This window comes from Elgaria multicarinata, chromosome 2 (assembly GCF_023053635.1).
Source record: "Elgaria multicarinata webbii isolate HBS135686 ecotype San Diego chromosome 2, rElgMul1.1.pri, whole genome shotgun sequence".
NCBI lineage: Eukaryota > Metazoa > Chordata > Lepidosauria > Squamata > Anguidae > Elgaria > Elgaria multicarinata.
In genome coordinates, this window is record NC_086172.1 from 78661536 (window position 1) to 78686730 (window position 25195).

Genomic DNA, 25195 nt, shown 5'->3' on the forward strand with positions numbered 1-25195 from the left:
CATCACCCCCTTACCCCCATTCACACCCCTTTCTAGAACTCCGTCAATTTTTATGTTAGAAACTTCAAAATCGGCACCATGAGAGCTTATCCATGTATCCACCTTCATGCCCAGTTTGAAGTCAATCCCCTATTTTGGGAATTTCTGAAAATCCCGCACCCCATTTTCAGAAATCCAAATATCTCAGGGATTTTTAAAGCTGCAGACAGCTAAATCGGCTTTCCTTATTGATGGCCATTTCAAAGGAAATCCCAACATGCCATGAATTGGGGAGTAGATAAACCTTATGAATCTTCTTCCACACTTCAAAAATTTACTTGGATCTTCAAGAAGTCTAAACAGGGTGAGTGCAGGAAGGACTAATGCCCTGAGTCAAAGCAAAACACAAACATACCGTCCCTGTGAGGCAGGCACAGAAGAGGAGAGGCAGCAGCAGGTGGTGGCTATGCCCTGGCCTGAAGCAGTGGGAGCAAGCATGCAAGCGGCTTGTGGGGTTGACCCACACAGCCCATCTACATCTCCCAGGCACCAGGAGGGCAGAGAGGCAGGCAGAGAGGTGCTCTACACACACACACACACACACACACACACACACACACACACACACACACTGTGCCATAGATCTATGGGGAAGTAAGTCCCAGGCAGCAGATCCCAATACCCCACAACGGCAGCACCCAGGCAGAGGCGGGAAGGCGGACATGCAGCAGACATTTCTGGGGGCACAAGTAAGTGAGCTGAGCCAAGGATTGTTTCCACTTTCCAGGCCATCAAAGCCAGTATGCAAACCAACCCTGTGAGGCAGGAACAGCACAGAGAGATGCCTTTTGCATCCCATAACTAATAGGGGGCTAGGAGGATAGAGTAAAGCTTTGTCTTCCTTGCTTCAGAGTTGATTGACTGCACTGTGATTACACAGCCATTAGTAAACAACAACAACAATAATAATGTTAATAATAGCAGTACTAGTATTATTATTATTATTATTAATAATAATAATAATAATAATAATAATAATAATCAACAACAATAAGAAGTTGAACCACAAGGAAAGCCTGCCTGACTTCCCTGAAGAGGGAAAGTCAGGAGAGCTTGGGCTATGGGGTGGCATATAAATTTAATAAATAAATAAATAAATAAATAAATAAATAAATAAATAAAGCAGGGGTGATTAAGCAGCACTGCAGCAGTGTTGCTGAATTACAACAACAAGAATTTATTTTTTAAAAAGGCTATGTCTGTCTTTTACCAGTAAGAGGGAAGTGGACGTGCCCAGGGGGAGGGGGAACTGTGCCAATTTGACTGCTCCTGTCTAGGTACCAGTCTTTCAGAAGCTACCACAGACTTCAACTCATGAAAGGCAGTAGTAGCTTCACTGGCTAACATTTGGAGGGTTCTCATGACCCTCCAGGGCAGGAGTGTGCACTGGGCACGTCCACATACCCTATGGACATCATTCCCTTGCACCACATCTATACAGTTGTTCAGCAAGGTTAGGGTGGGTAGCAGTGCTGTGTTTCCTATCTGTTATTTATTTACTTAATATATGATTTAAGGCTGTGTTTGTGCGTTTGGTGGGGCTACTGTTTCAAAAACACTGGAAAAAGTCAATTCAGACAAAGAAAGAAAAGTTACCCAGTATCCCAAGTTACTAAGTATCCTGTTTTGCTTATTCCCCCCCTCCAGCATTGGGATTGGAGGATGCTTCATCAAGTGATCACGTTTGGGAGTTGAATCTATCTGTCATTGCTTAAAAAAACCCTTACCCCTCCCACTTTAAACGATTCTAAACAAATTAATAGCAAGCAAACTGCAGGACGACAAAGTCTGAACTTCTCCACAAATGACCCCCAACCACCACTTTCTAAGCACAGCAAGTTTCAGGGATGTGGGTTTCAAAACAAAAAAGTTATACACTAATCTTTTCCACAATGCAATCCTATGGGGAAACTATCCAAAATGGTGGGCAGAGTGCTTCGCGAAAAGTGAATAGATTTGCTTGTGGTTGCATCTCTTCGCTATGCTTTGCTAGCCCCCTGACTCGCTTCTCCTCTGCCTATAACGGAGGCGAAGCCCCCTGCTTTGCTATTGCTTCTCCGAACTGAAGAGAAACGGATCACAGCCCTAATAAGAAGAGCCATGCTGGATCAGACCAAGGGTCCATCTAGTCCAGCACTCTGTTCACACAGTGGCCAACCAGCCATTGGCCAGGGATGAAGAAGCAGGATATGGTGCAACACAGCACCCTCCTGCCCATGTTCCCAAGCAACTAGTGCACACAGGCTTATTGTGCACACTGTCTCCAGGTAACTAGAAAATAGAATTTGGAGGTTCCTGTGATTATGTCTGATATTGATTTGGCAATTAGATTGCAATACAACAACAACAACAACAACAACAACAACAACAACAATAATAATATGTATTTATTTGTTACCTGCCTCTCCCTCCAGATCAAGGTGGGGTACAACACTTACCTGGGAGTAAGCCCTATTGGATGCAACAGTGTTTACATCTGAGTAGACATTGTAAACCTAGATTAAAATATGTGTCCTATTGAGTGGCATAAAGTCCTTGATAATATATTGATACACCACTTGCTCCAGATCTTGAATAGGATGCAACTGTCTGGTAGTTTTTCAAAGCTGGTGTATCAGGCACCTCTCTCTCTCTTTTTTAGAAAAATATTTAAATGTTATTTGACTTCCTTTCAGGTACAAATTTTAAAACATGACTTAGCATTTCCTCTCTTGGGTAATTGCAATTATATTATATATCCATAAGCATAGATGCACATAAATATGTAATTTGCAATATTTAAAATAACAAACTTTCATATTGTGAAGAATGTGCTCTAGCATGCAAATAATTAGTAAAAACATCCTAACTCTGTATACATTTTCCCCCAATCCTTCTTTAAGGCTGCAGTCCTATACCACTTACCTGCCAGTACATCTCACGGAACTCAGTGGGCCTCGTGTCTGAGTAGACATGTATATGATTGTACTGTAACTCCTATATAAGCTTTGCCATAATGTCATAATCATACAGCTTTGATTCCATTCAGCTATTATTGGGTTTTAATTGTCTCCAATATTTTGCATGACAAACTGTAGTAGCAATAATAATGTAAGATATTAACTCTCTTCCATGAACAGGTGATTTCCTTGGATAAGTCAATAAAATTGAAGTTGGTTCTAATTCCATTTGTGCTTGTCTTATTCTCTCCATGGCATCTCTTATTTCTGGGGAATGGAATGGAGTATCTAGAATCTTGAAAAGAATAATTCTATGCTGCAGCATTTTATTTCAGGTCCCATTTGTATGCACTAATAACAAACTCAGTTCTCCATTTATTGGCCCTTGCAATGATAAAACGTTTCCATCCATGTACAAGAGGAAGATATTAGCCAGCTCAGTGGAGTACCAAGGTTTGCAGGAGTACAACAACAACAACTTTAGATACATATTTTTTGGTGGCGGGGGTGGGTGGGGGGCAAACATCTTAGTTAAGATTAAGCATAATCAATGGCCATGCAATACTGACTGAATGTTGGAATTGGGGGAGAAAAAGTGGGAAATGTGGGGGAGCTGGAATGGAATGGAGAACTCCACACTGCAGCATTTTTCATGGTCTGCTTCTAGTCTTCATATTAGAAAAGCTGGGGAAGAACAGTGGAGGCTGGTGACTCCAATTTCAGTGGAGCTGTGAATTCATTCTGGGTTTTAGTGAAATCCAGTCAGAACTCTAAAAGAGCAACTGAAAGTGCTCAACTCTATCCCCCAAATGACTTCAGCACCATGGTTCTGTGTAAAACCAGAAAGAATTTACAGCCCCACCAAAATCAGATCCACCAGCTTCCACTGTATCCCATAATTGAGGTCCATTGGCTGAGGCACTGCAGGATTTGGTGAAAGCCTCATTACATCAGAGGAAGGCAAGATACACCAGCTCCAAAACAGATAAACTGGTGCAATTTCCCAGATACGTTGGTGGAAGACCCTGCTGATGTAGCTGTTCTGCTGGTGAAGATATGCTGATGAATCACTGGGGTGGAGTTGTGGGCAATATGTGGGAAGCACAGGGGAGGAGCACACTTACATCCAATGCTATACCTCCCCAGGTAACAGCCACACATCTGCTGATGCAACTTACACCTGTCCTGGATCAATAGAAAGAATTTCCTTCCCATTGACTTCAATGGGAGGTGGTGGGGAAAAATTGTGACCTTCATAGAATCATAGAATAGTAGAGTTGGAAGGGGCATATAAGGCCATCAAGTCCAACCCCCCTGCTCAATGCAGGAATCCATAACTGCCCCACCCATGTTGCTAGGACAGAGCATAGGATTTGGGGTAACTCAACTTGCAATCACAGCACACCACCAGTACATTACTCCACACTGGGAGACCAGCATTATGTTTCCAAAATGGACAACTAGTTGTCTATGGGAAGGACACATGACATGAACCAATATTAGTTTCCTGGTCATGTTTCCCAGGAAATGGTATTCAGTCTACTGCCCCTCGTATTGGATACGGTTGCACCTAGTTGTGAAAAATGCATTCTAACCATGTTTTGTGTATTGTCAGGTGCCTTTTGTTTCACCATCTGCCCACCAATGGATTCAGACTTTTTTTAAAAAAAGTTTCCAGATATTTGCATACATGAATTTGTGCAAATTTGCATGTATGGAAATGTGCAAATTCCCCACAAATGCACTTATTCCTCCCAAATGCACTTATTCCCTCCCCCCCAAAATGTGCATTTTCATGCTTTCATCTATGGGGTAAATGCACATTTTGGCTATTTATTTTTGCATATTTTAATGATGAAATTTGTGCAATGTTCCTGAAGGTTAGAAAAATGGTCTGCAAATCCATGGAATTTGCCCAACGGGTGAAGAGCTGGTCCACTATGGAATCCATGGGTCAGGTTTACAACAATCTGAACTCATTTGGTTCCATTGCGGAGTTCTCCGACATCCATAATCACACCACAGTTTTCTATAAAGTCATTGTAATATTGCCAGTTTTATTGTTGATTCCTTTCCTGATGATCCCCAACATGAAATCTGCCTTTTCCACAGCAGCCACACAATGTATTCTTTGTTGTATTTTTAGGATATAAAAATGGAACTCTCTGTTTCTATTCCTTCTTTTTCTTTTACACTTTTATACCTAGTTGACTTCTCTTCCCCAACTGAGTTACTGAACTGTCCTAGTATGGTCTTGTCCTTCACATGCAACTCCTGACCAACTGCCTAATATGGCTAAAAGATTACAAAACCAGCCCTTTTCTGAAGAAGGCAGTTAATCTGCAGTATCTACTTGAGGTTTCGTTGCAGAATTAAGATCTGAGCATTTGTGTTTCTGTTTTTCCATTATGTATCTGCTAGGCGGCACTGTGGCATAGCAGAATAGTGCAAATATAAAAGTAGTAAAAACATTTTCCTTCGCTTTCACGAATCATGCTGCTCTAAAAAATCTCACAGAAAGTGCTGTTTTTTAAAAAACAAATGAAACTGAAGAATCATGACATTATCTACGAACCCATAAACTACCTTGAGTAGGGAATGATGAGCGCACAATAAATGTAGAAAAGCTCACATTGATTTATATGTTATGAGTTGGAGCCAAACATAGCCATATTCAGAGTAGAATAATTGAAATCAATAGGACTACTCTGAGTGTTAATAAGTCTGGATCCAATCTATGTTTGGTACACTAGCAGGAGCATAGTCAAGGTGGAATTTGTATTTATGGTCTGTTGTGTTGTGCAGAGGGGAAACCTTGTGGGACTTAATCTCAGAGGCCCTGTTACAGAGTTAAGATGTGATAAAAACCTCTGAAAATTTTCTGGGAATTTCTAGGTGCCAGAAGGTGAGAAGACGACCCAAGTGCAGGTATGAAGAGCTCATTCTCATCAGCCTTTTGAATTGCAGGCTGGAGACAGACAGGCCCATGGGGTGTCTTGTACACCCATCCCACTTTTATACTTGGTGAGCTGCATTTGCAGCTCTCTGATTTCTGGCAAAAAACTTGCAAAGCCTCTTTGACCAGAGAAGACAGTGGGCCAAGAGAAATGTGTGCATTGGCATTTGCCAAAGCAGGTGACGTCTCTCTTAGATCTCTTTCCGAGCCTTTAAAACTGTTTGCCTACAGCCTAAAGTGGTTAAAATTCTTCCCTTCCCTTCCCTTCTGCTGGAAATGACTGCCATGACATGCAGCACATCTCACTGGTTTCAAGGGGACTTCCTCCCCACTACATCAGGGTGACTACAATTCTTTCATTTCCCTTTCTCTTTTCTTTCCCCTCTCCCTTTTCCCTTGCCTTGGCTTGCCTGTCACCTTTGTTGGAAACGCCTGCCCCGACATGCAGCACAATCTTAAGCTTGCTTAAGTTTCTTAAGAGTTATTCCAATTTATATATCACTCGTGGCTTATGAAGGTTGCAATTCTGCATGTAATATCATGTCACAATGTGTACTCCACTTCCAATGCAAAACTTTGTAATAATAGAAAAATAAAAGATAAAAGTAGGCCAGACTTTTAGCAATATCACCAAAAGAGCACCGTATACTCAAATGTTTTGAAATTCTTTCCAGGCTTGCCCTTGTCCCTTTCTTTTGTCCCTTCATGGTTAGCCAAGTCTGACATCTTTGTTTACCTGCATGCCCATATAGTCAGAAGCCTTCACAAATTGCAGCCTCTTTTCATCTTCCTTTTTTTGATTTCTAGTTTTATGTTTGCTCCCCTAGTTAGCAGCAATTCCCACCAGCATGGTGGCTTGAAAAAGTTCCACTCTGATTGTAGAAATCCCTGCCAGATGGCTTTGGCTGTAGATCCATAGGTGGCCCGCTCATACGCTACCTCCTCCACATGACGGAGGACAGCTCGGGTGGCATTGCATGGAGGCAGTTTTGACTTGTGAACCAGACATTTATGGAAGCAAAGTAGCCTGAAGTTGGGCATCAAGAATTTTAAAGAGTTTATTGAATGATTGTTGTTAATATTCCAAATTAAAGACAGGCAAATCTTTGGCTGTACCTATTTTCCCTGAATATCCCATCCCTGCCATGATCAAAATCTAGTAAGTGTAAGATGAAATGAAAGGGAAGGAGAGCAAAAAGAGCGTGGCAAAGGGAATGCAAGGCAAGGCATAAGAGTATCAATGAATGAAAACATCAACAGCCCAGGGTTCAAAGAACTTAGATTTAGACCAGATACCATTAAATTTAGTGCTGGCATTGTACATATTAAATACAATTTGTTCGTTGAAGGTCAGGTCTTGATGCTCCTCTGCTGAGGATTCAATGAGTTAAGTCCTAAGATTAGTGAATTTTATAATTTTAATTTCAGTCCTATACACATTTACTTGGGAGTATGTGCTATTGATCTCAGTGGGAATTACTTCTAAGTAGACATGCACAGGATTGTGTTGTTAAGGAAGTTTACAGAAGGAAAGTTTCCCATTCCTTTCTTCCTGCATCCCATCCCACAAATTTCAGAAGGGAATCCCAGACACCCCCCCAGAGAGGGAGTTTTTTTGGGGGGCAGGTTGCTACAGTGGGAATGAGGGGATGGGAAACTTTCCTTCTATGAATTCCCTTAATTTATCTCAGGATCCAAGCTGATGTATAGTGTGGTTGGTGCCTTCCAGTGTTGGAGGATATTATGGCCAGTCACAAGATCCATTTGACATGATTGTAATCTCTTTTGTAGATGCTACAGTATATGTCATAGAATTAAGTAGAAAAGTTGATAGCTGGACTTAGAGCATCGGACGATGGCACAAGTTGCCCTCACAGAAGATAGCAATTCCCATCATGTCTTGCTTGGAAAGTTCTCTGAGGCATCTGCTTGGAAATTGTTGGACACAGGGCTGGTCCTCTCAATAGGCAGAATGAAGCAGAGAGTGATGGAAAGGAGTCAGAGGACAGAGCTGTGTGTACCATGCTGCCTGCCCTGTACCCCCTACACTACTCTGAAGTATGGTGGAAGATGCTGTCCTGTCACCATTGTTGAAAGAAGATTCAACCATCATTCTGGCTGGCTTCTCTACATGGAATGGAGGGGGTGGGGGTACCATCTTGTCATTCTACTTAGGTAGGCATGTAAGCCAGTAAAAAGTTTTTGGGAAGCTGTCCATGGGAAAATTTCTGACATTACAGGGCAATTGTTGTTTCTCGCTCCAGCCCATGCTCTTTTGTCCCTTCCTGACCATGTAGATGTTCCTGTAACCCACAAGGAGTTGGTCACTCTGCTATTAACAACAGCACATATGGAAATTGCAGATCAGTGGGAAAATGCCAATAATCTTTCTGTACAAAGGTGGGTGGTGAGAGTGTGGGAAATTGCCTTGTCAGAGAAATTAATGCAACACAGAAAACTTGTGCAGTATTTTATCTAGTGTAGACAAGTTTAAGGGGACATGGTCCCCTTTCATTATATATATTAACCAATCTCTACCTCTTTTTTCTCCTCCAATCACCTATTTCCCTATGGTGGGGCTCTATAAGACAGATAGATAAGAGATGATTGAAAGACTGTAGTTGGATTTCTAATTCAATGGATTAGACCTATTCAGTATTATAAAATATCATAGATATTTTATAGGGGGAATATTTCTTCTTCTTCTTCTTCTTCTTCTTCTTCTTCTTCTTCTTCTTCTTCTTCTTCTTCTTCTTCTTCTTCCTCCTCCTCCTCCTCCTCCTCCTCCTCCTCCTCCTCCTCCTCCTCCTCTGTGTATTGTTGCCACATGTATTGTTGCCTCCTCCTCCTCCTCCGTGTTGTTGCCACATTGAGACAATATTGTACTTCAGTTTTGGACTTAATTTGTTTGTTTTCTATCTGTTAATAAATATAAAACCACCACCACCACCACCTCAGGTAGCAAAATATCTTCAGCCAGTTCTGATTGGACACAGAACCGTAGATGAGATGGACACCAGACCTGTTCTACCAAGGTCAGGGCTAGATCTAACCTACTGCTTAATAGTGGTACTGAAGTGCACTGATAACTGTTAGGACACAATCCAAGGTTCCATATATCGCTTTCATAGTGTTATTTACTGCTTTTTATTCCACATTCATAATGATTTGACACAAGGTGTAGAAGTGACACTTTTGCTTTTATTGAATAGAAAAGGAACAGGAATTAATTATTTTCTTGCTTTGATTTTGGTTAGGGGATTTGTGAGTCTGGATACAACATGAGAAGCGGAAATCAGACATGGAGCATGGAGTTTGTCCTGCTGGGTTTGTCCAGTCATCCAGGAATTCAGAAAGGCCTTTTTGTTCTTTTTCTGGTTATGTACATTGTGACCCTGGCAGGGAATATGCTCATCATACTGGTGATAAGAAGGGACCCGCGTTTACGCACCCCAATGTATTATTTTCTGAGCCACCTCTCCTTCTCGGGCTTGTGCTACACCACCACCATCGTCCCGAAAATGCTGTCCAATTTCCTGGCAGAGCACAAGACCATCTCCTTTGTGGGCTGCTTGGCCCAGATGTACATCTCTCTCTCTTGGGGAGGGATTGAATTCATCCTGTTGGCTGTCATGGCATATGACTGCTACGTGGCCATCTGCCATCCCTTGCATTACCACACTGCAATGAGTCGGAGGCTGTGCATCCAGATGGCAGTGGTGTGTTGGCTCAGTGGGTTTCTGAATGGCCTGCTACAGACAGTCTTCACTCTGCATTTGCCCTTCTGTGGATTGACTGTTATCAACCATTTTGGCTGCGAAGTGTTAGCTGTACAGCAGTTGGCCTGTTCTAGCACCTTTGTTGGGGATGCTGTGATGTTGGGTGCTGGGGTCCTCATTCTGCTCACACCCTTCTTTCTGGTGCTGGTCTCTTATGTCTACATCCTTTCCACCATTCTTCAGATCCATTCTGCTGAGGGAAGGCACAAAGCTTTTCCCACCTGCACAGCCCACCTAACTGTGGTGATCCTCTGCTATGGGACAGCCATGTTTGCCTATTTGCGGCCGAGGTCCCACTATTCCCCAAGCAGGGGAAACCTGTCTCGTTGTTCTATTGCGTTGTTACTCCCATGCTGAATCCCATGATCTACAGCTTGAGGAACCAAGAAGTAAAGGGAGCCCTGATGAAGGATTTTGGTCAAAAGGTCAAAAGGACAATCTAACTTTGCTTTTTATCATGCTACACTTTTCTTATTCAACTAGTTCATTCCCAATGACAAAAGCTGCTCCCCAAATGGGTCACAATTGTTGGGGTTGAAAGGATGTATTCCCCTCACCCTACCTCATTTTGTTGAACAAAATCTCATGGGAGGGAAAAGGTGGTTCTAATATATGTTTGTGCCTGTGAGCACAACACCAAGGGACCACAAGGTGGAGACATGCTCATTCAGTTCCTTCCACCTGTGACATAATGGAGGATCTGCTTGCATGCAGAAGGTCCCAGGTTCGATCCCTGGCATCTTCAGGTAGGGCAGGACAACTCCTCCCTGAAACCCTGGGAAGCCATTGCTGCCGGCCAGTGTTGACAATACTGGGCTAGACAGACCTATAGTCTGATTCAGTATAAGGCAGCTTCCTATGTTCTTATGTCTCTAACTTTCTGTGTCCTCCTTAGCCTTATAATGTAGATAATAACCTGTTTGTTTATATCAGCTCACATATATGTCTTATATATGTTTACTCAGGAGTAAGTTTCATTGTTTTGAACAAGGTTCAAAGAGCTACCATTGTGTCAAGTTTCATGTCTTTATCTTAAAAATTGACGGAGTTATAAGCATTTTTGTTAATTCCCATTAGAGCTGCGCTTTGAAAAAAATCCGGATTTCCCCTCCCCCTCCCGGATTTGCCATCAAAACCCTGGTCAAATCCGGGCAAATCCAGTCATATGGTCACCCTACAGTATCCTTTATTATTATTTTAGGGGTCTTGTTTGTAGTCATGTTTCTGCTGCAACAAACTTAAATAGCTACCCCACAGAATGCAGTTTGAGCACAACTAACTTTTTTCTGGACTGGAGCCAACATATTTACATTATAAACAGAGAAAACACCCGAAGTATTTGCACAGCCAAGACCAGCAATGTTACAGCTGAAATCCTGTACATACAAAAACCTAGGAATCAACCTTGTCACTGCGAATTGCATGCAAAGGACTCAGAAGCTTTCCACCTTATAATCTGCTTTGATTGTGAAGTACTCCTATGCATCCTGCTTTAATTGTGCTTCAAAGGCAAAAGATTCGCCATATTTAGCCCCTACTTTTTGAGCGTATCTTCCGAGCCACCGCTGGGGCGCAGGAGAAGGGTTTTAAAGAAATGCTTACATCTGCATAAGCTTTAAAGATAAAGACACCAAAATTGGCACAGTAATAGATATTAGGGAGAGCTTTAAGCATACCAAATTTGGATTGAATTGGGTCATCTGTTGATTTTTTTTTATTATTTTTACATATGCAAAAGATCGCTGTTGCCCGGTAGCAAAAACAACAACTGCGAAAGCTTAGCGCTACGGGGATAATCCAAGGGAAGCAGGTATGTGGGATGAAGCTAATAGTTTGATTGCTATTCTAGCTGACAACTCAGCCCATATTTTCTGTATCACCACCCAAACAATTTTCAGCAATTTCATAGCAATACAAAACCCACAACATGTGGGTTGAGACAAGAGGCAGGCACATGGTAAGAATGTAGCACGATCATATGACTGATTCACCCAGTGAGAAATGAGATCCATCTTGGCTAAGCCTACATCAATGCCTACAACTTGATGACCTCCAGATGTTTTGGACTCCTAAAAAAATGGAATCCCTTTCAGAACAAAATTGGCTTTTATCTGTCATGAGTATCTGCATCATTTTGTTCACAGATCCAGGTCCAGTGGTATGAAGAGGCAGGAATACTAGTTCATCCTTAATGTGGAACTCTTTCCTAGTAACAACCATTTCCCTTCTATTTTGCTGAAGAGGAGAGGCCACGCAACACAATGGCAGGAGAAAATCATACTATGGTGACAGATTTTCTCCTCTCAGGACTAACAGACAGGCCCAAGGTGGCCATGGTTTGTTTTTTCTTCTTCCTAGCAATGTATCTGATCACCTGTGTGGGGAATCTTGGGATGGTCACCTTGATCAGGACTGACTTTCGACTCCATACCCCCATGTACTATTTCCTCAGCAACTTGGCTTTCGTGGACTTCTGCTATTCTTCAACCATTACTCCTAAAACATTGGTGGATTTTTTAGCTGTCAGGAAAGTCATTTCCTTTGGTGGCTGTGTTACACAATTGTTCAGCTTTGTCCTCACTGCAAGCGCTGAGTGCCTTCTGCTGGCTGTAATGGCCTATGATCGATATGTGGCTATTTGTAACCCACTGCTCTATTCAGTCATCATGACAAAAAAGCTTTGTGGCCAGCTGGTGGGCATTAGTTATCTTATTGGCTTTATCCATGCGCTTGCACAAACTATCTCTACTTTTAGGCTCTCTTTCTGCAGCTCCAATATCATCAATCATTATTTCTGTGATATTCCTCCACTGATAAAGCTCTCCTGCAGCAAGACCTACAGCAATGAGATTGTGCTGTACACTTTTGGCACATTTCACGGCATTTTCACATCAGCGGAGATCCTCATCTCTTATGTCTATATCATCTCCACCATCCTGAAGATCCGCTCTTCAGAAGGCAGGCGCAAAGCTTTCTCCACATGTGCCTCCCACCTGACAGCTGTCTTGATATTCTATGGAACCACAGTATTCATGTACGTCCGGCCAATTTCAAGCTATTCTCTGGGACGAGACAAAGTGATCTCTGTGTTCTACACAGTGGTGATCCCCATGCTGAATCCGCTGATCTATAGCCTGAGGAACAAGGAAGTGAAAGATGCGCTGAAGAGAGTCTTAGGCCGGATAAGGTTTTCTTGAAAAGTGTACGTGGTGCATGGTTGGGCTACGCATGAAAGCAAACACTGGTTGAAGTAATTTATTTCACACATGATTCAGTCTCCCAGGTGAGGCTTTTATAGCACCATCACCCTGCCTCATTCACAGAATGAGGTCAGTAGAGCGTCTCCCATACTGTGACTTACCACACTGCTGAGGAGGATGTGGTGTGGGTGAAGCAGAACTGACCAAGGTGGCAGTCAGCCACCCCCTCAGTCTGGGACACTTCATGATACACAAGCTTACCCCATGTTGTTGATTATAAGCTGGATATTTGATGTATTATTATTTGATGCCCTGAAACATCATGGACATTTTCAGCTTTTATTTATTTATTTGTTTATTGTTTGCTTGTTTGTTTACTTGCTTTTTTGTATAACTGTTGTGACTGTATTTATCTTTTTGACATCTTATTTTCTTTTCCTTTAATTTTATGCTTCTATAAGTCACATTACTAGAATAAAGTCCAGTCAAGCCTTATGTGGCCATAATAGGTTGATCTCTGTGGGGAAGGGGGTTAGGGGGTAAATAGGTTAGGTTCGCAGCTGAGGGCAGGGTTATATAGCATTGTGGTCCTTTTCAACTCTATGGTTCTATCACACCTCACCACTGCCTCACCACTACCAATGTCAACTGTTGCTGAGAGCACTTATGCAGAGGGTAGGTGTCTATGGTGAAAATCCTTCAGACAAACAAACAAATATGGACTCTGTGAAAGCAAACCAGAATATGCAGTAGATGTTGTCTGTCATAAAGAGGAGGCCACACAGAGGCCTCATAGCTGGCAACTTTATTTAACAAGAGGCCCCAAAAGAATTTGTTTTTTAGTGTATGATTGTATCCCATCATAAATGGTCTGGGTGGCTCATAAAACAACATTAAAACACAATATCAAACAACAACAATTGAAATTAAAATATAATTTAAAAATCAATATTAAAATAGCCCAGAGGCCCAGAATATAAGACACGGTTTATTTAAAAGGCCTGGACAAACACAAAGGTCTTTGTGTGGCTCCATGAAGATGATACAAATGGTGGCACATGAATTTGTATGGGATGACTGTACCATAACTGGGGTGCCACTACTGAAAAGTCCCTCTCTAGTAGTTGCCTGTCTCACTTCATTTGGTGGGGGCACTCAGAACAGGGCCTCTGAATAAGATGTAGGGTTCAGGCAGGTGCATATACAGGGCTGGCCTTAGGACAAATAGTGCCCTGGGTGAGGACTGCCTTTGGTGCCCCCGCCTGTGGTCACCTTTGCAGGGTCACCCAGAGGGTTTATGGGTCCTGGAGCAGGTGTGATGCTGCCTTCCCCCTTCAGCTCAGCTTGCCTCCCCTTCAGCTCAACTTGGCACCCACCCCAGCTTATAATTGCTCTTTATGTCGTTTGACAGAGTTTAGGAGATTTTCAAGCCATAACTATTCTTTACAACACTGAAAAGAACAATTACTAGCCACCAGTTCTTAGTACTGGACTTAGTAGTTCTCTTAATTTCATTAAGAGAAATTTTGGGAAAAGTTTCTCTCTCATATTGAGATCAATTAAGCATAAAAGTGTTTGGCTGAATTCTGCCCTTTCAGTATCCTTTATTATTATTTTAGGGGTCTTGTTTGTAGTCATGTTTCTGCTGCAACAAACTTAAATAGCTACCCCACAGAATGCAGTTTGAGCACAACTAACTTTTTTCTGGTCTAGAGCCAACATATTTACATTATAAACAGAGAAAACACCCGAAGTATTTGCACAGCCAAGACCAGCAATGTTACAGCTGAAATCCTGTACATACAAAAACCTAGGAATCAACCTTGTCACTGCAAATTGCATGCAAAGGACTCAGAAGCTTTCCACCTTATAATCTGCTTTGATTGTGAAGTACTCCTATGCATCCTGCTTTAATTGTGCTTCAAAGGCAAAAGATTCGCCATATTTAGCCCCTACTTTTTGAGCGTATCTTCCGAGCCACCGCTGGGGCGCAGGAGAAGGGTTTTAAAGAAATGCTTACATCTGCATAAGCTTTAAAGATAAAGACACCAAAATTGGCACAGTAATAGATATTAGGGAGAGCTTTAAGCATACCAAATTTGGATTGAATTGGGTCATCTGTTGATTTATTATTATTATTATTTTTACATATGCAAAAGATCGCTGTTGCCTGGTAGCAAAAACAACAACCGCGAAAGCTTAGCGCTACGGGGATAATCCAAGGGAAGCAGGTATGTGGGATGAAGCTAATAGTTTGATTGCTATTCTAGCTGACAACTCAGCCCATATTTCCTGTATCACCACCCAAACAATTTTCAGCAATTTCATAGCAATACAAAACCCACAACATGTGGGTTGAGACAAGAGGCAGGCACATGGTAAGAATGTAGCACGATCATATGATCAAATTTGGTATGACTAAAGCCCTTCCTAAAAGCTACCATTGTGTCATAAGGTGGAAAACTTCTGAGTCCTTTGCATGCAATTCGCAGTGACTGCACGGTGTAACGCTGGTGTGATAAAGCTTTATATTAGATCAAGATCCATACTCGTAGCACCATTTTGATTGTGTGAATTAGCCCACACATTGATAGTGTGAATTAATTTTGCATGTGTATGTATATATTTAAGTCTTCAAAGAGATTATTTGAATTTGCTAGCTTCCAGGGAAACTCTGCATGAATCAGGTTTTGAAAGATATTACTTAAGAGAGCTCCATTGGAATTAATAAACAATATTTTCTAAAAAGATGCTGAAGCTATTTCATTCATTTATTTATTAACATACACAGTTTTTGTAACACCTTTATATGTCTACTCAAAAGTAAGTCCCAGTAAGTTCAATGGGACTTATTCCCAAGTAATTGTGTCACTGGCATTGGATCTTTAGAATTTAAACCTTGATACACTGTCATATAAATCAAACTAAAAACAAACAGAAGCATTTTATCAATACACAGTTGATGTAAAATGCACTGGCATCATAATTGTGAGAAATAGAGTTGGGTTCATATTTAGACATTCAGAGTAGATCCATTGAAATTAAAGGGACTTAACTCAGTCAAGTATCCTTGATTTCATTGGGTCTACTTCTTTTTTTAAAATAATAATAATAATAATAATAATAAAAAAGCCAGCCGACCTGGCTCGCCGGGTTGAATCCTCCGGGCGGACTGCACGGACCCCACCTGTTTACCTCTGAACGGTTTCACACCCTCTTGAACTCTCTCTTCAAAGTTCTTTTCAACTTTCCCTTATGGTAGTTGTTGACTATCGGTCTCGTGCCGGTATTTAGTCTTAGATGGAGTTTACCACCCGCTTTGGGCTGCATTCCCAAACAACCCAACTCCGAGAAGACCCGGTCCTGGCGCGCCGGGGGACGCTACCGGCCTCACACCGTCCACGGGCTGTGCCTCGATCAGAAGGACTTGGGCCTCCCACGAGAGTGGCGCCGGGGAGAGGGTCTTCCGTACGCCACATTTCCCGTGCTCCACTGTGGGACGGGGATTCGGCGCTGGGCTCTATTGGGTCTACTTCTAAGTCCCCGTCTTGACAGCTGCGCTTTGGCGCTGCAAGGCCCCAGCTCTTGCATTTGTGTTCCTTTCTGGCATCTGCATGGAAGGAATGCAAGTGCGGACTTTCTGCCATCGCTGCCGCTACGCTGAGCATCGGGAGGGATGGGGGAGGAACGAGGCAGCCAGAAGAGGATGAGGTGAGGGATGCAGGGCACCTGAACCACCTCTCCTCCCTCTGACCTCCCTCTGGCTGCCTGGTCCTCCCCCCCCCATTTTTTATTATTAACTGTATCTGTGCAGTTTTGAAGATACAGATAAGAAATAAATTTTAAAAATAGTGGTGGTGGTGGGAGGAACGGTCCCCATTCCTCTCCTCCTCCATTTTATTTTTTTTATTTACAGAGGTGCGGGGGCCGTTCCTCTCCTCCCCCATTTTTTTTTATTTACCATGGGGCTGTCCTGAGTTCCTGGAGGTCCACCCCCTTCCCTGTCAAGCTGATGGCAACCAATCAGGGGGTGCTATTGGCTGTGACACGCCTCTGCAGCCAAAAAAGTTGGGGTAAGTGCCTGACTTTTTTTCAGTGGAGTTTCTGTGGTTTGCCCCTGGATGGCTTCTCAATGGCGGCTGCGTCATGTAGATGACCTGCCGCTACTGCAAATCCACTCCGGGGCAAACCCTTCACCAAGACAAACCCTAAGTTTAGCTAAATCTGGATCCAATCCATAACATTGAAAATATTTAAATGTAATTGCACACACATCAAGGGGCATATCAGAATGGCTAGTAATCATTACAGCCATTTAGAGCTTTACACTGCACAGAACTAAGTATCATTGAACTCAGTGGGAGTTACTTCTGAGCAAACATGTATGAGTTTGCACTGTAAAAGAGCATCATGACATGTTCTTCCTAAATGAAACTATATCATATATTAAAATCAAAGTGGCAGCTGTAAATAAAAGATCTTAAAAGCAAATATTGAATAAATTTCTCTTACTGATACATTAGTTACAAGAAATGTCCAAAGATTAGTGCATAAAATTAACACTGTCCTGGAGGGAATCCGCACGTCGTACCGAGATCGCTTCTAAGCGACCCCAGTGCGGCGTGAAAGCGATCGTGTAACTTGCCTTTGGAAGAGCCGACGAAGAGACGTCTTTGCTAGGGATGTGCTCCGCTTCTAATCGGACCGGCGAATTAGAAGCGGAGCGGGGTGCTTCACCTCCCCTTAAGGTGGAGGTGAAGAGGATTGGGGGGCCGGCGGAGCGTGGTGAAGAGGATCGAGGTGAAGGCGGATCCTTCGCCTCGATCCGGAGCTCCACTGGAAAGGTAAGTGGGGTTTACCGGGCCCTGCCGCTGTCGCTGTCGCCCATGCGGTGACAGCGGCAGGGCCCGGTAACCCCCCTCCCTTACCTGCCTCTGTCCACAGTCCGTCGGCTTCTTCAATTGAGCCTGCGGTTCAACCAGGAAGTCAACTTCCTGGTTGAACCACGGGCTCAATTGAAGAAGCCGACGGACCGTGGACGGAGGCAGGTAAGGCCCCCCTCCCCCTTGGTCCCTTACTGGGCTCTGCTGCTGTCGCCGCACGGGCGGCGACGGCGGCAGGGCCCGGTAACCCCCCCGCCCTCCTCTCCCGGCCTTACCTGGCACCACTCCCCTCCACTGTGGAGCTCCGATTTGGAGCCGGAGCTCCGCGGCGAAGAGGAGCAGAATATGGGCGGAGCAGCGCGGAGCGGAGCGGACCGATCCGAAATTTTCGGATTGGCCCGCGGGGAAGAGCGGGGGGTCCGTGCACACCCCTAGTCTTTGCCGCCGCCGCCACCCACAGACCTCCTCACCGACTGGCGAGGAGAGCTCGGGGGAAGAAGGCGGGGTTGAGAGCAGAAGAAGATCTCCACCCCGCCTTCTTCCCCCAAGCTCTCCGTCCCAGCTCTTCCAAACGCAAGTTACACGATCACTTTCACGCCGCACTAGGGTCGCTTAGAAGCGATCTCGGTACGACGTGCGGATTCCCCCCTGGGTCAAGGGATGAGCTTGCTCAAATAAATGGTTGTTTGTAAGTGGGATGATATGTTTGCATATGTTTGCATCATCTCTCATCAAGAAATGAAAACATTCCATAATTCAATTTATAGAATAAAGGATATCACATACACATGTATAAATGCAGTATTTATAATACCTTCATTGGTCCAGGCTCTTAACTATATCTGAAAAATGAAGCCTCAAAGCAGATTACTTTTCTGTAGTCTTGCTCAGCCATGCAACACTGGCTCCCAAAATATTTTTACCTGCTTACTCATGCTTACCTTTGCCAGGCATTTGTGGTTTAAAAGGAAACAACGGCAACAATATTTATGATTTGTTTCCTGATGTTCATCTATATTCTTATATTTCCACAGGTGAACAAGTGAGTAAAAGTTTACAACCCTAATCTAGTTTCTGTTTCAGTCAGTCCTCACCCATTTCCTTCCTAATATTGTGTCAATGTTATTTCCCATTCTTTGAAGGATCATTTCCTATCCTTCCTTCATTGCTGCTGGACTGGTTTCCAGAAAGAAACCAAAGAAGTTAGACCAGAATAAATGAGGACTAAAGTATTATCATATTTTATCATAGTCAAGGAGATGGGTTGCTGACGGATTGATCGCACACACACATGTCACTTATCAATCAGCCAGCTACCCAGCACCCTGAATATGATAAAACATAATTCAATTGCTTTATTCATATATATATATATATATATATATATATGGTGACCATATGACCGGATTTGTCCGGATTTGTCCGGGTTTTTGATGGCAAATCCGGGAGGGGGAAGGGGAAATCTGGATTTTTTTCAAAGCGCAGCTCTAATGGGAATTAACAAAAATGCTTATAACTCCGTCAATTTTTAAGATAAAGACATGAAACTTGACACAATGGTAGCTCTTAGGAAGGGCTTTAGTCATACCAAATTTGAAACAGATCCGTTCATCCATTGATTTTTAAGGAATTTTTTTAAAAATTGAGGTTTTAAAATTATTATTTTTTAAATTGTCATTTTTAAAGATAAAGAGATGAAACTTTGCACCATGAAAGGATTTAGGTAGAGCTTTAGCTAAACCAACTTTGAAACAGATCCGTTCATCCATTGATTTTTTAGGATTTTTTTTAAAATTGAGGTTTTAAAATTATTATTTTTAAAATCTTCATTTTTAAATTTAAAGAGATGAAACTTTGTACCATGATAGGATTTAGGTAGAGATTTAGCCACACCAAATTTGAAACAGATCCGTTCATCCATTGATTTTTTAGGAATTTTTTTTAATAATTGAGGTTTTAAAATTATTATTTTTTAAACTGTCATTTTTAAAGATAAAGAGCTGAAAGTTGGCACCATGATAGCTTTTAGGTAGAGCTTTAGCCATACCAAATTTGAAATGGATTTGGGCCAGTAGCAAACCCTGTTAACAACAACAGCAGCTTGCAATGAGTGAAGATACAGTCAGAAAAGATATTTGAGGGAAGGGGAGAATGTAACACACAGAGTATAGCAAAAGCTTCAAAGTACAGCAAAACCTACAAAAGTAGGACTGAGTGAAGTTAATTTCAGATACATTGAATCTCTCACTTGTTCTTTATTTCAGTGATTTTAACATTAAGATGTTATGTAGAACAGATTTGTCTTAAATGTGTGCTGTAAAATCAGACATGTGACCAAGGCTATGTTCAGGTGGGCACGCCCCCTTGGTACTGGACACCCCCCCCCATGTTGTCCTCCTTTTTGGTTTCCAAAATATGGTCACCCTATATTCAATTGCTTTGCAGATCAAGCCAATAATTTACCATTGTTCCACTCTCTTGAATGGAATGATTTCTCCCCAGATCTTCAGATAAAAGCAACAAGAGATCTTCTTCTTATACATGTTGGTATCATGCTCATAGTCCTTTCCAGCTACAACAGTAGAAACTTTAAATTTTGCACCTTTACCACTCAAAGCACAGGATACAGAATCATCTACTCTCCTGTCCCTGATTATTCTGTCTTACAACCATCTACAGTTCTAAAAGCAATGGGAGCCCCATGGGAGACTTCCTTTTAATTCAGGGAAACTTTAACATTACAGCTACAGTTAATTGCAACATTTATGAAATGTTCTTGGATGAAAGATTTGTGAGCTTTCCTATACACCAGGGATGGGCAGCACATGACCCATAGTTTGCATGCCCCCAGCCCCTGGCTGTTTTTGTTACCCTCCCCCACTCATCACAGTAGCACAGGTTTGTTTTTTTGCAGTGGTGGCAGCAAATTGTGATGACTGCAGCAGCATTTTTGGCTGTGGCAGGGGAGGGAAGCAGGCCCGGGGGTGGGGTGGGGGAAGGGTTCCAGGGCTAAGACACAGAGGATTTTAAGGCTGGTTTGATGGAGGCAGTCAGAGGGGGACCATAGATTTCCATCTGGTAGGAGTGGAAAAGGCCACTGGAAGGGAAGGACAAGAAGAAGCAAGGGAACATTCCCCTTCCAGCCATGGAACAGGACATTCTCAGTCTGTGCAGGGAGTAAGGGATCTCAGTTGGTGATGGTACTGTTTCTAGTTCACTGGGGGCTTTGCTAGACCTACCGGGTGTTCCGTGTTTGAGGAGCGGTGAAACCGGATTTTCCCGTTCAGGTGTGACGCCTCATGATCCACACCTTCTTTGGATTAGCACGGTATTGGTTGCGGAAGTTTGCTCCAGTTGTGCTGCTGGCGCCTCGAGCACGGGTTGGCAGCCACACCGGCCTGATTTCCGTGGGTTTTTTTCCTGCTCGCCGCACGGTTTGCGCAAGTCCGAAAGACCGCAATTGGTGTAGATCGCTAGCGCAGCCGTCAGCGCTGCTGCCGCTGCCGGCACCGGCGACAGCGGCAGTGGCAGCTGAAGTGCTGCTGCTGCTGCTGCATACCACCCCCCTCAGGCTGGGCAGAGGGGAGCCAGTTGGCATTGGTGGATGGCTCACAGGGGGCGCGGCCAGCGAGTGCCGCTGTTGAGGGTCAACATTGATGCTGTCACTTCCTGATGGGGGTCGTGGCAGGTGTAATGTGACCCGAGGTCAGTCGTCTGCATGGGCACTCTGTGCCTACATCTCCCATCATGCCTCTGAGTGTCGGTGGCAATGACCGCCTCTGTGCCCTCCCCCCCATCCCACGGAGCCAACCCACATCTGGGCATAGGCATGGCAGCAGCCTTCGCTTGTTGCCCTCTTCCAGCCGCGTACCCACACCAACAGGCACACAGCCCTTCATGCCTGTACCGTCCCCTCAGTCCCCGCTGGCCTTTACATCTTCCGCGCAGCGTAAAGCACAGTCATTATTCGGCCACTGTGCCTGCCCACCGCGAGGAGTCACCAACTTCCCATTACTGTTGGATGCCCGCCTTTCCGAAAAGTGACCCACGCAGAGGTTGAAATAGAAAAAACAGGTGCACATCCCCCACCCATCCCCCCCACACACCCAGCAGCACACCAGCCACTTTTCCGTTCCTCCGTTCCTGCGCAAACTGTAACTGTTGGAATAAAAAAAAAAGCCGTTCCGCTCCGCTGCCCCAGCTGTGGACTGGGCGCAAATGGCGGAGGCGGCTTGACCGAAGCCACTGGCCACTCCCCTTAGCACGCCTTTTCCTGACCAGTGCTGACCACGGCGGAAAGCGCAGTGACCTCACATCCTCCCACACCTCCACCTCCCGACTCCAAATTAGCGCGGGCCGGCAGGAAAAGGCGCGCTTAAACTCACTTTTAAAAAGACGGGATAAGGAGGCTTCACCACAGGATGACGACGGATCCTGGTGAACGTCATCTGGATCTGTCGACACGACTACGGTAGGTAACGCGCGCTACAGCCCCGTCTAGTAACGCCCTGGGACTTCCCAGAATGCAGTTCTGGGAGATTATTGCTTTTTCCCATAGAAATTACCCAGTGGAGGTAGATTTAGGCCTAATCTACACCAAGCAGGATATTGCATTATGAAAGTGGTATGAAAGCGGTATATAAAAGGCAGGAGCTACACTACTGCTTTATAGCACTATTGAAGGGCACTGACAACTGTTGGGGCCCATTGACACATACCATATACAATTTCATACCGCTATATCCTGCTTGGTGTGGCTACTGCCTCTTATATACCACTTTCATAGTGCAATATCCTGCTTGGTGTAGATTAGACCAAGATTACACCTCATTCCTCATGTTTTTAAACATTTACATGAAATTGCTGGAAGAGATTGTCCAGTGTTTTGGAATCGGGTGCTATCAGTACCCTGTCAACAACCAGTTCTAATTATTCTTCCCATTTGAAGCAGCTAGGGTGGATTCATCTTTCAATTACTGCTTGGGATCAATAATTCAGGATGGAGAAACTGAAATTCAATCCGGATGACATGGTGCTGCTTATGTACCTGTTCCTTTGATGGGAGAAGTGGTGAATATTTCTGTCCTGAATGGACTCATGCTCCCCTTTAAAAAACCCAAGTTTGCCATTTGAGAGATTGCCTGGATCTCAGGCTTGCTTTTCCTTTGCTTTAACTGACTCAATAGTTGTATCCCTTCCTGGAACAGAAGAACTTTGCTACCATGCCTGCTCTGATAACCACTCAGTTAGACTAGTATGTGGGTCTGCCTTGGAAGCAGTTGGGGCTTCATCTGGTTTAGAATATGGAAGTCAGGCTTGTGTCTATGGCATAGCACATCAACATTGCAAGAGCAGTGCAAGATTATTTTTTGGGCCTACATTAAAGAAGCTGCTGTTAAGTTCTACATGCCAGGAATTAAGATATTTGAGGGATTGTGCTCTCCCATATGTAACTGTCCATACAATGAGGTGTAGTGCTGTATCTTTTTGAAGGTGCCACAACCTCAGAGATGAGATTTACCCCCTAAGGCAATTTTGTGGTGGCTCCCCATCTGAAGTCCATCAGATCCATCTATTGACCCTTTCAGTAGATTGCTTCTGCTGTTCTCAGAGGGAGCAATCCTATGGACCCTAGAAAGCAGCTGAGGGCGTAGGATAGTTTGGATTCCCTGCTTTGAGGTTAGAGACAGCACTCCAACCTTGGAGAAGAGAGTTAGAGATCTCCCCCCCGTCCCCCTCACAGCTGGGAATGGGAAGAATTCAATCTCAGAGAGAGGGAAAATAGGGTGTTTCAGTAGGTAGGGAAGGGAGGAGATGGGAGAGGCTAGGATATGAGCTATCTTGAGCCTCCACCAACCTCCTTCCCTCCCTGTCTGAAACTCCTTTGCTAGATGGGCAACAAAGCCTGCCTAGCAAAAAATGCAGGGCAGGAGGATGGGGAGGTGAAGATTGCCCCTGGTCCTCCTTCTGCCCTACATAGGATACTTGTAAGCCTCTGAGTTCAGGGGCTTACAATCACTGAGGGCACAATTGCTAGGATTGTACTTACATTTGCCACAATTTTGTCCTCTTGTTTTAATATTTTTCATATATACTGTCAGCTGTGAGCATCTGAGAGATAATTCAAGCCTCAAGCCTCTTGTCTTCCTGATGCAGCCAGAAATTGAGAAGATGAGTCAGACTTACTGTGCTCCATGTGGCCCCGTAGAGGATGGCTCTTCCACTTCACTGAAGAATGAAAACATCTGAGCTTAGCAACTACCTAGCTAATGGTGCTATTCATTAGAACGCTGAATGGATTTTAAAATATGCAGAGTAGTGTTTAAACTAAGCTGCCCATGGTATTTCAACTTGCTCTTCAATAATATCAAAATTTTAAAAAATCATCAGAGCAACTAAGCTCATTGCTAGATGAGGTGTTAGCGCGGTGTGAGGCCCGGTCTCCCTCCTGTGCATCCACATGACGCACAAGGGATCCCGGGGTCAGGCTGGGCTAAGTCCTCCCTTGACCCGGGATAAGCGGATCCGCTTATGGCCTGGCTTTTCCACAGCCCTGGGCTGAGGCCGGGGCTGCGGAAGGTCTAGCAGGGTCTGTGGCTTTTCCCAGCTGCTCGCTTACTTGCGAGTAGCCAGGAGAAGCCACACACTGGGCACAGCATTCCATAGGAGTGCTGTGCCCATCGGGCCGGGGGGGGATCACGGGGGGGGGGAAGATGGGGGCCGGGGGAAAGAGCGGACCCAGCAGGAGAGAGGGGGGGGAAAGAAGAACAGGGACAGGCATGGAGGACGGGGACAGGACATGGCGGACAGGGACAGGGCATGGCGAGCGGGGACAGGGCATGGTGGATGGGGGGAAGAAGAACGGGGACGGGCATGGCAGACAGGGACAGGGCATGGCGGACGGGGGACGGGCATGGTGAGCGGGGACGGGGGATGGGCGAGTGAGCGGGCAAGGGGGGCGTCAAGCATTGTGGGGGGGAAAATCAGGGGCAGGGGGAGCGGGGAACCCTTTATTTTAAAAAAAAAAATACTTGCTGTTCCATTGGTGGCCCTTTAAGGGAGAAAAAAAATGGAGGACGCGATGGGGCTTCCCCCGGACCCTTCGCGTCTTACGTGTGGACGGCGCCTACAGGTCACACTACTTCCAGCGCGGCTTGGCCCCTCCTCCCACACGGATTATCTGGTAGGTCTAGCAAGGCCCTAAACTCATAGACATCCTGCAGCTGAGAATGGGATCTGGTGCATTTTAATAATCAAGTTTACAGCCTGGTTCTATGCATGTTGACTCCCACTCCGTTCAAGGGAAACTTACTCCCAGTAAATGTGCACTGGACTAGACTTAGTTTGTTCATAATTAAGATGCTAGGGATTTTTTTCTTTATAGTACTAAGGTTTTAAA

At 44.2% G+C, this 25195-nt stretch overlaps 2 protein-coding genes across 2 annotated transcripts; both read left to right on the plus strand.

Moving 5' to 3' along the window:
* Positions 1-9215: 9215 nt before the first annotated feature.
* On the plus strand, positions 9216-10156 carry LOC134393328 (olfactory receptor-like protein OLF3). Its single transcript, XM_063118359.1, is given in 2 exon segments — positions 9216-10014; positions 10017-10156. Coding segments are annotated over 2 exon segments (939 nt in total).
* A 1818-nt stretch (positions 10157-11974) lies between these two features.
* LOC134392496 (olfactory receptor 8U3-like) lies at positions 11975-12910 on the plus strand. The gene has a single exon (XM_063116865.1). It carries the CDS (start codon positions 11975-11977, stop codon positions 12908-12910), a length of 936 nt encoding a protein of 311 aa, XP_062972935.1.
* Positions 12911-25195: the final 12285 nt, after the last annotated feature.

What these genes read in the sequence shown, in the direction of transcription:
- LOC134392496 (XM_063116865.1), top strand. Translation starts at nt 11,975, where the DNA reads ATGGCAGGAGAAAATCATACTATGGTGACAGATTTTCTCCTCTCAGGA.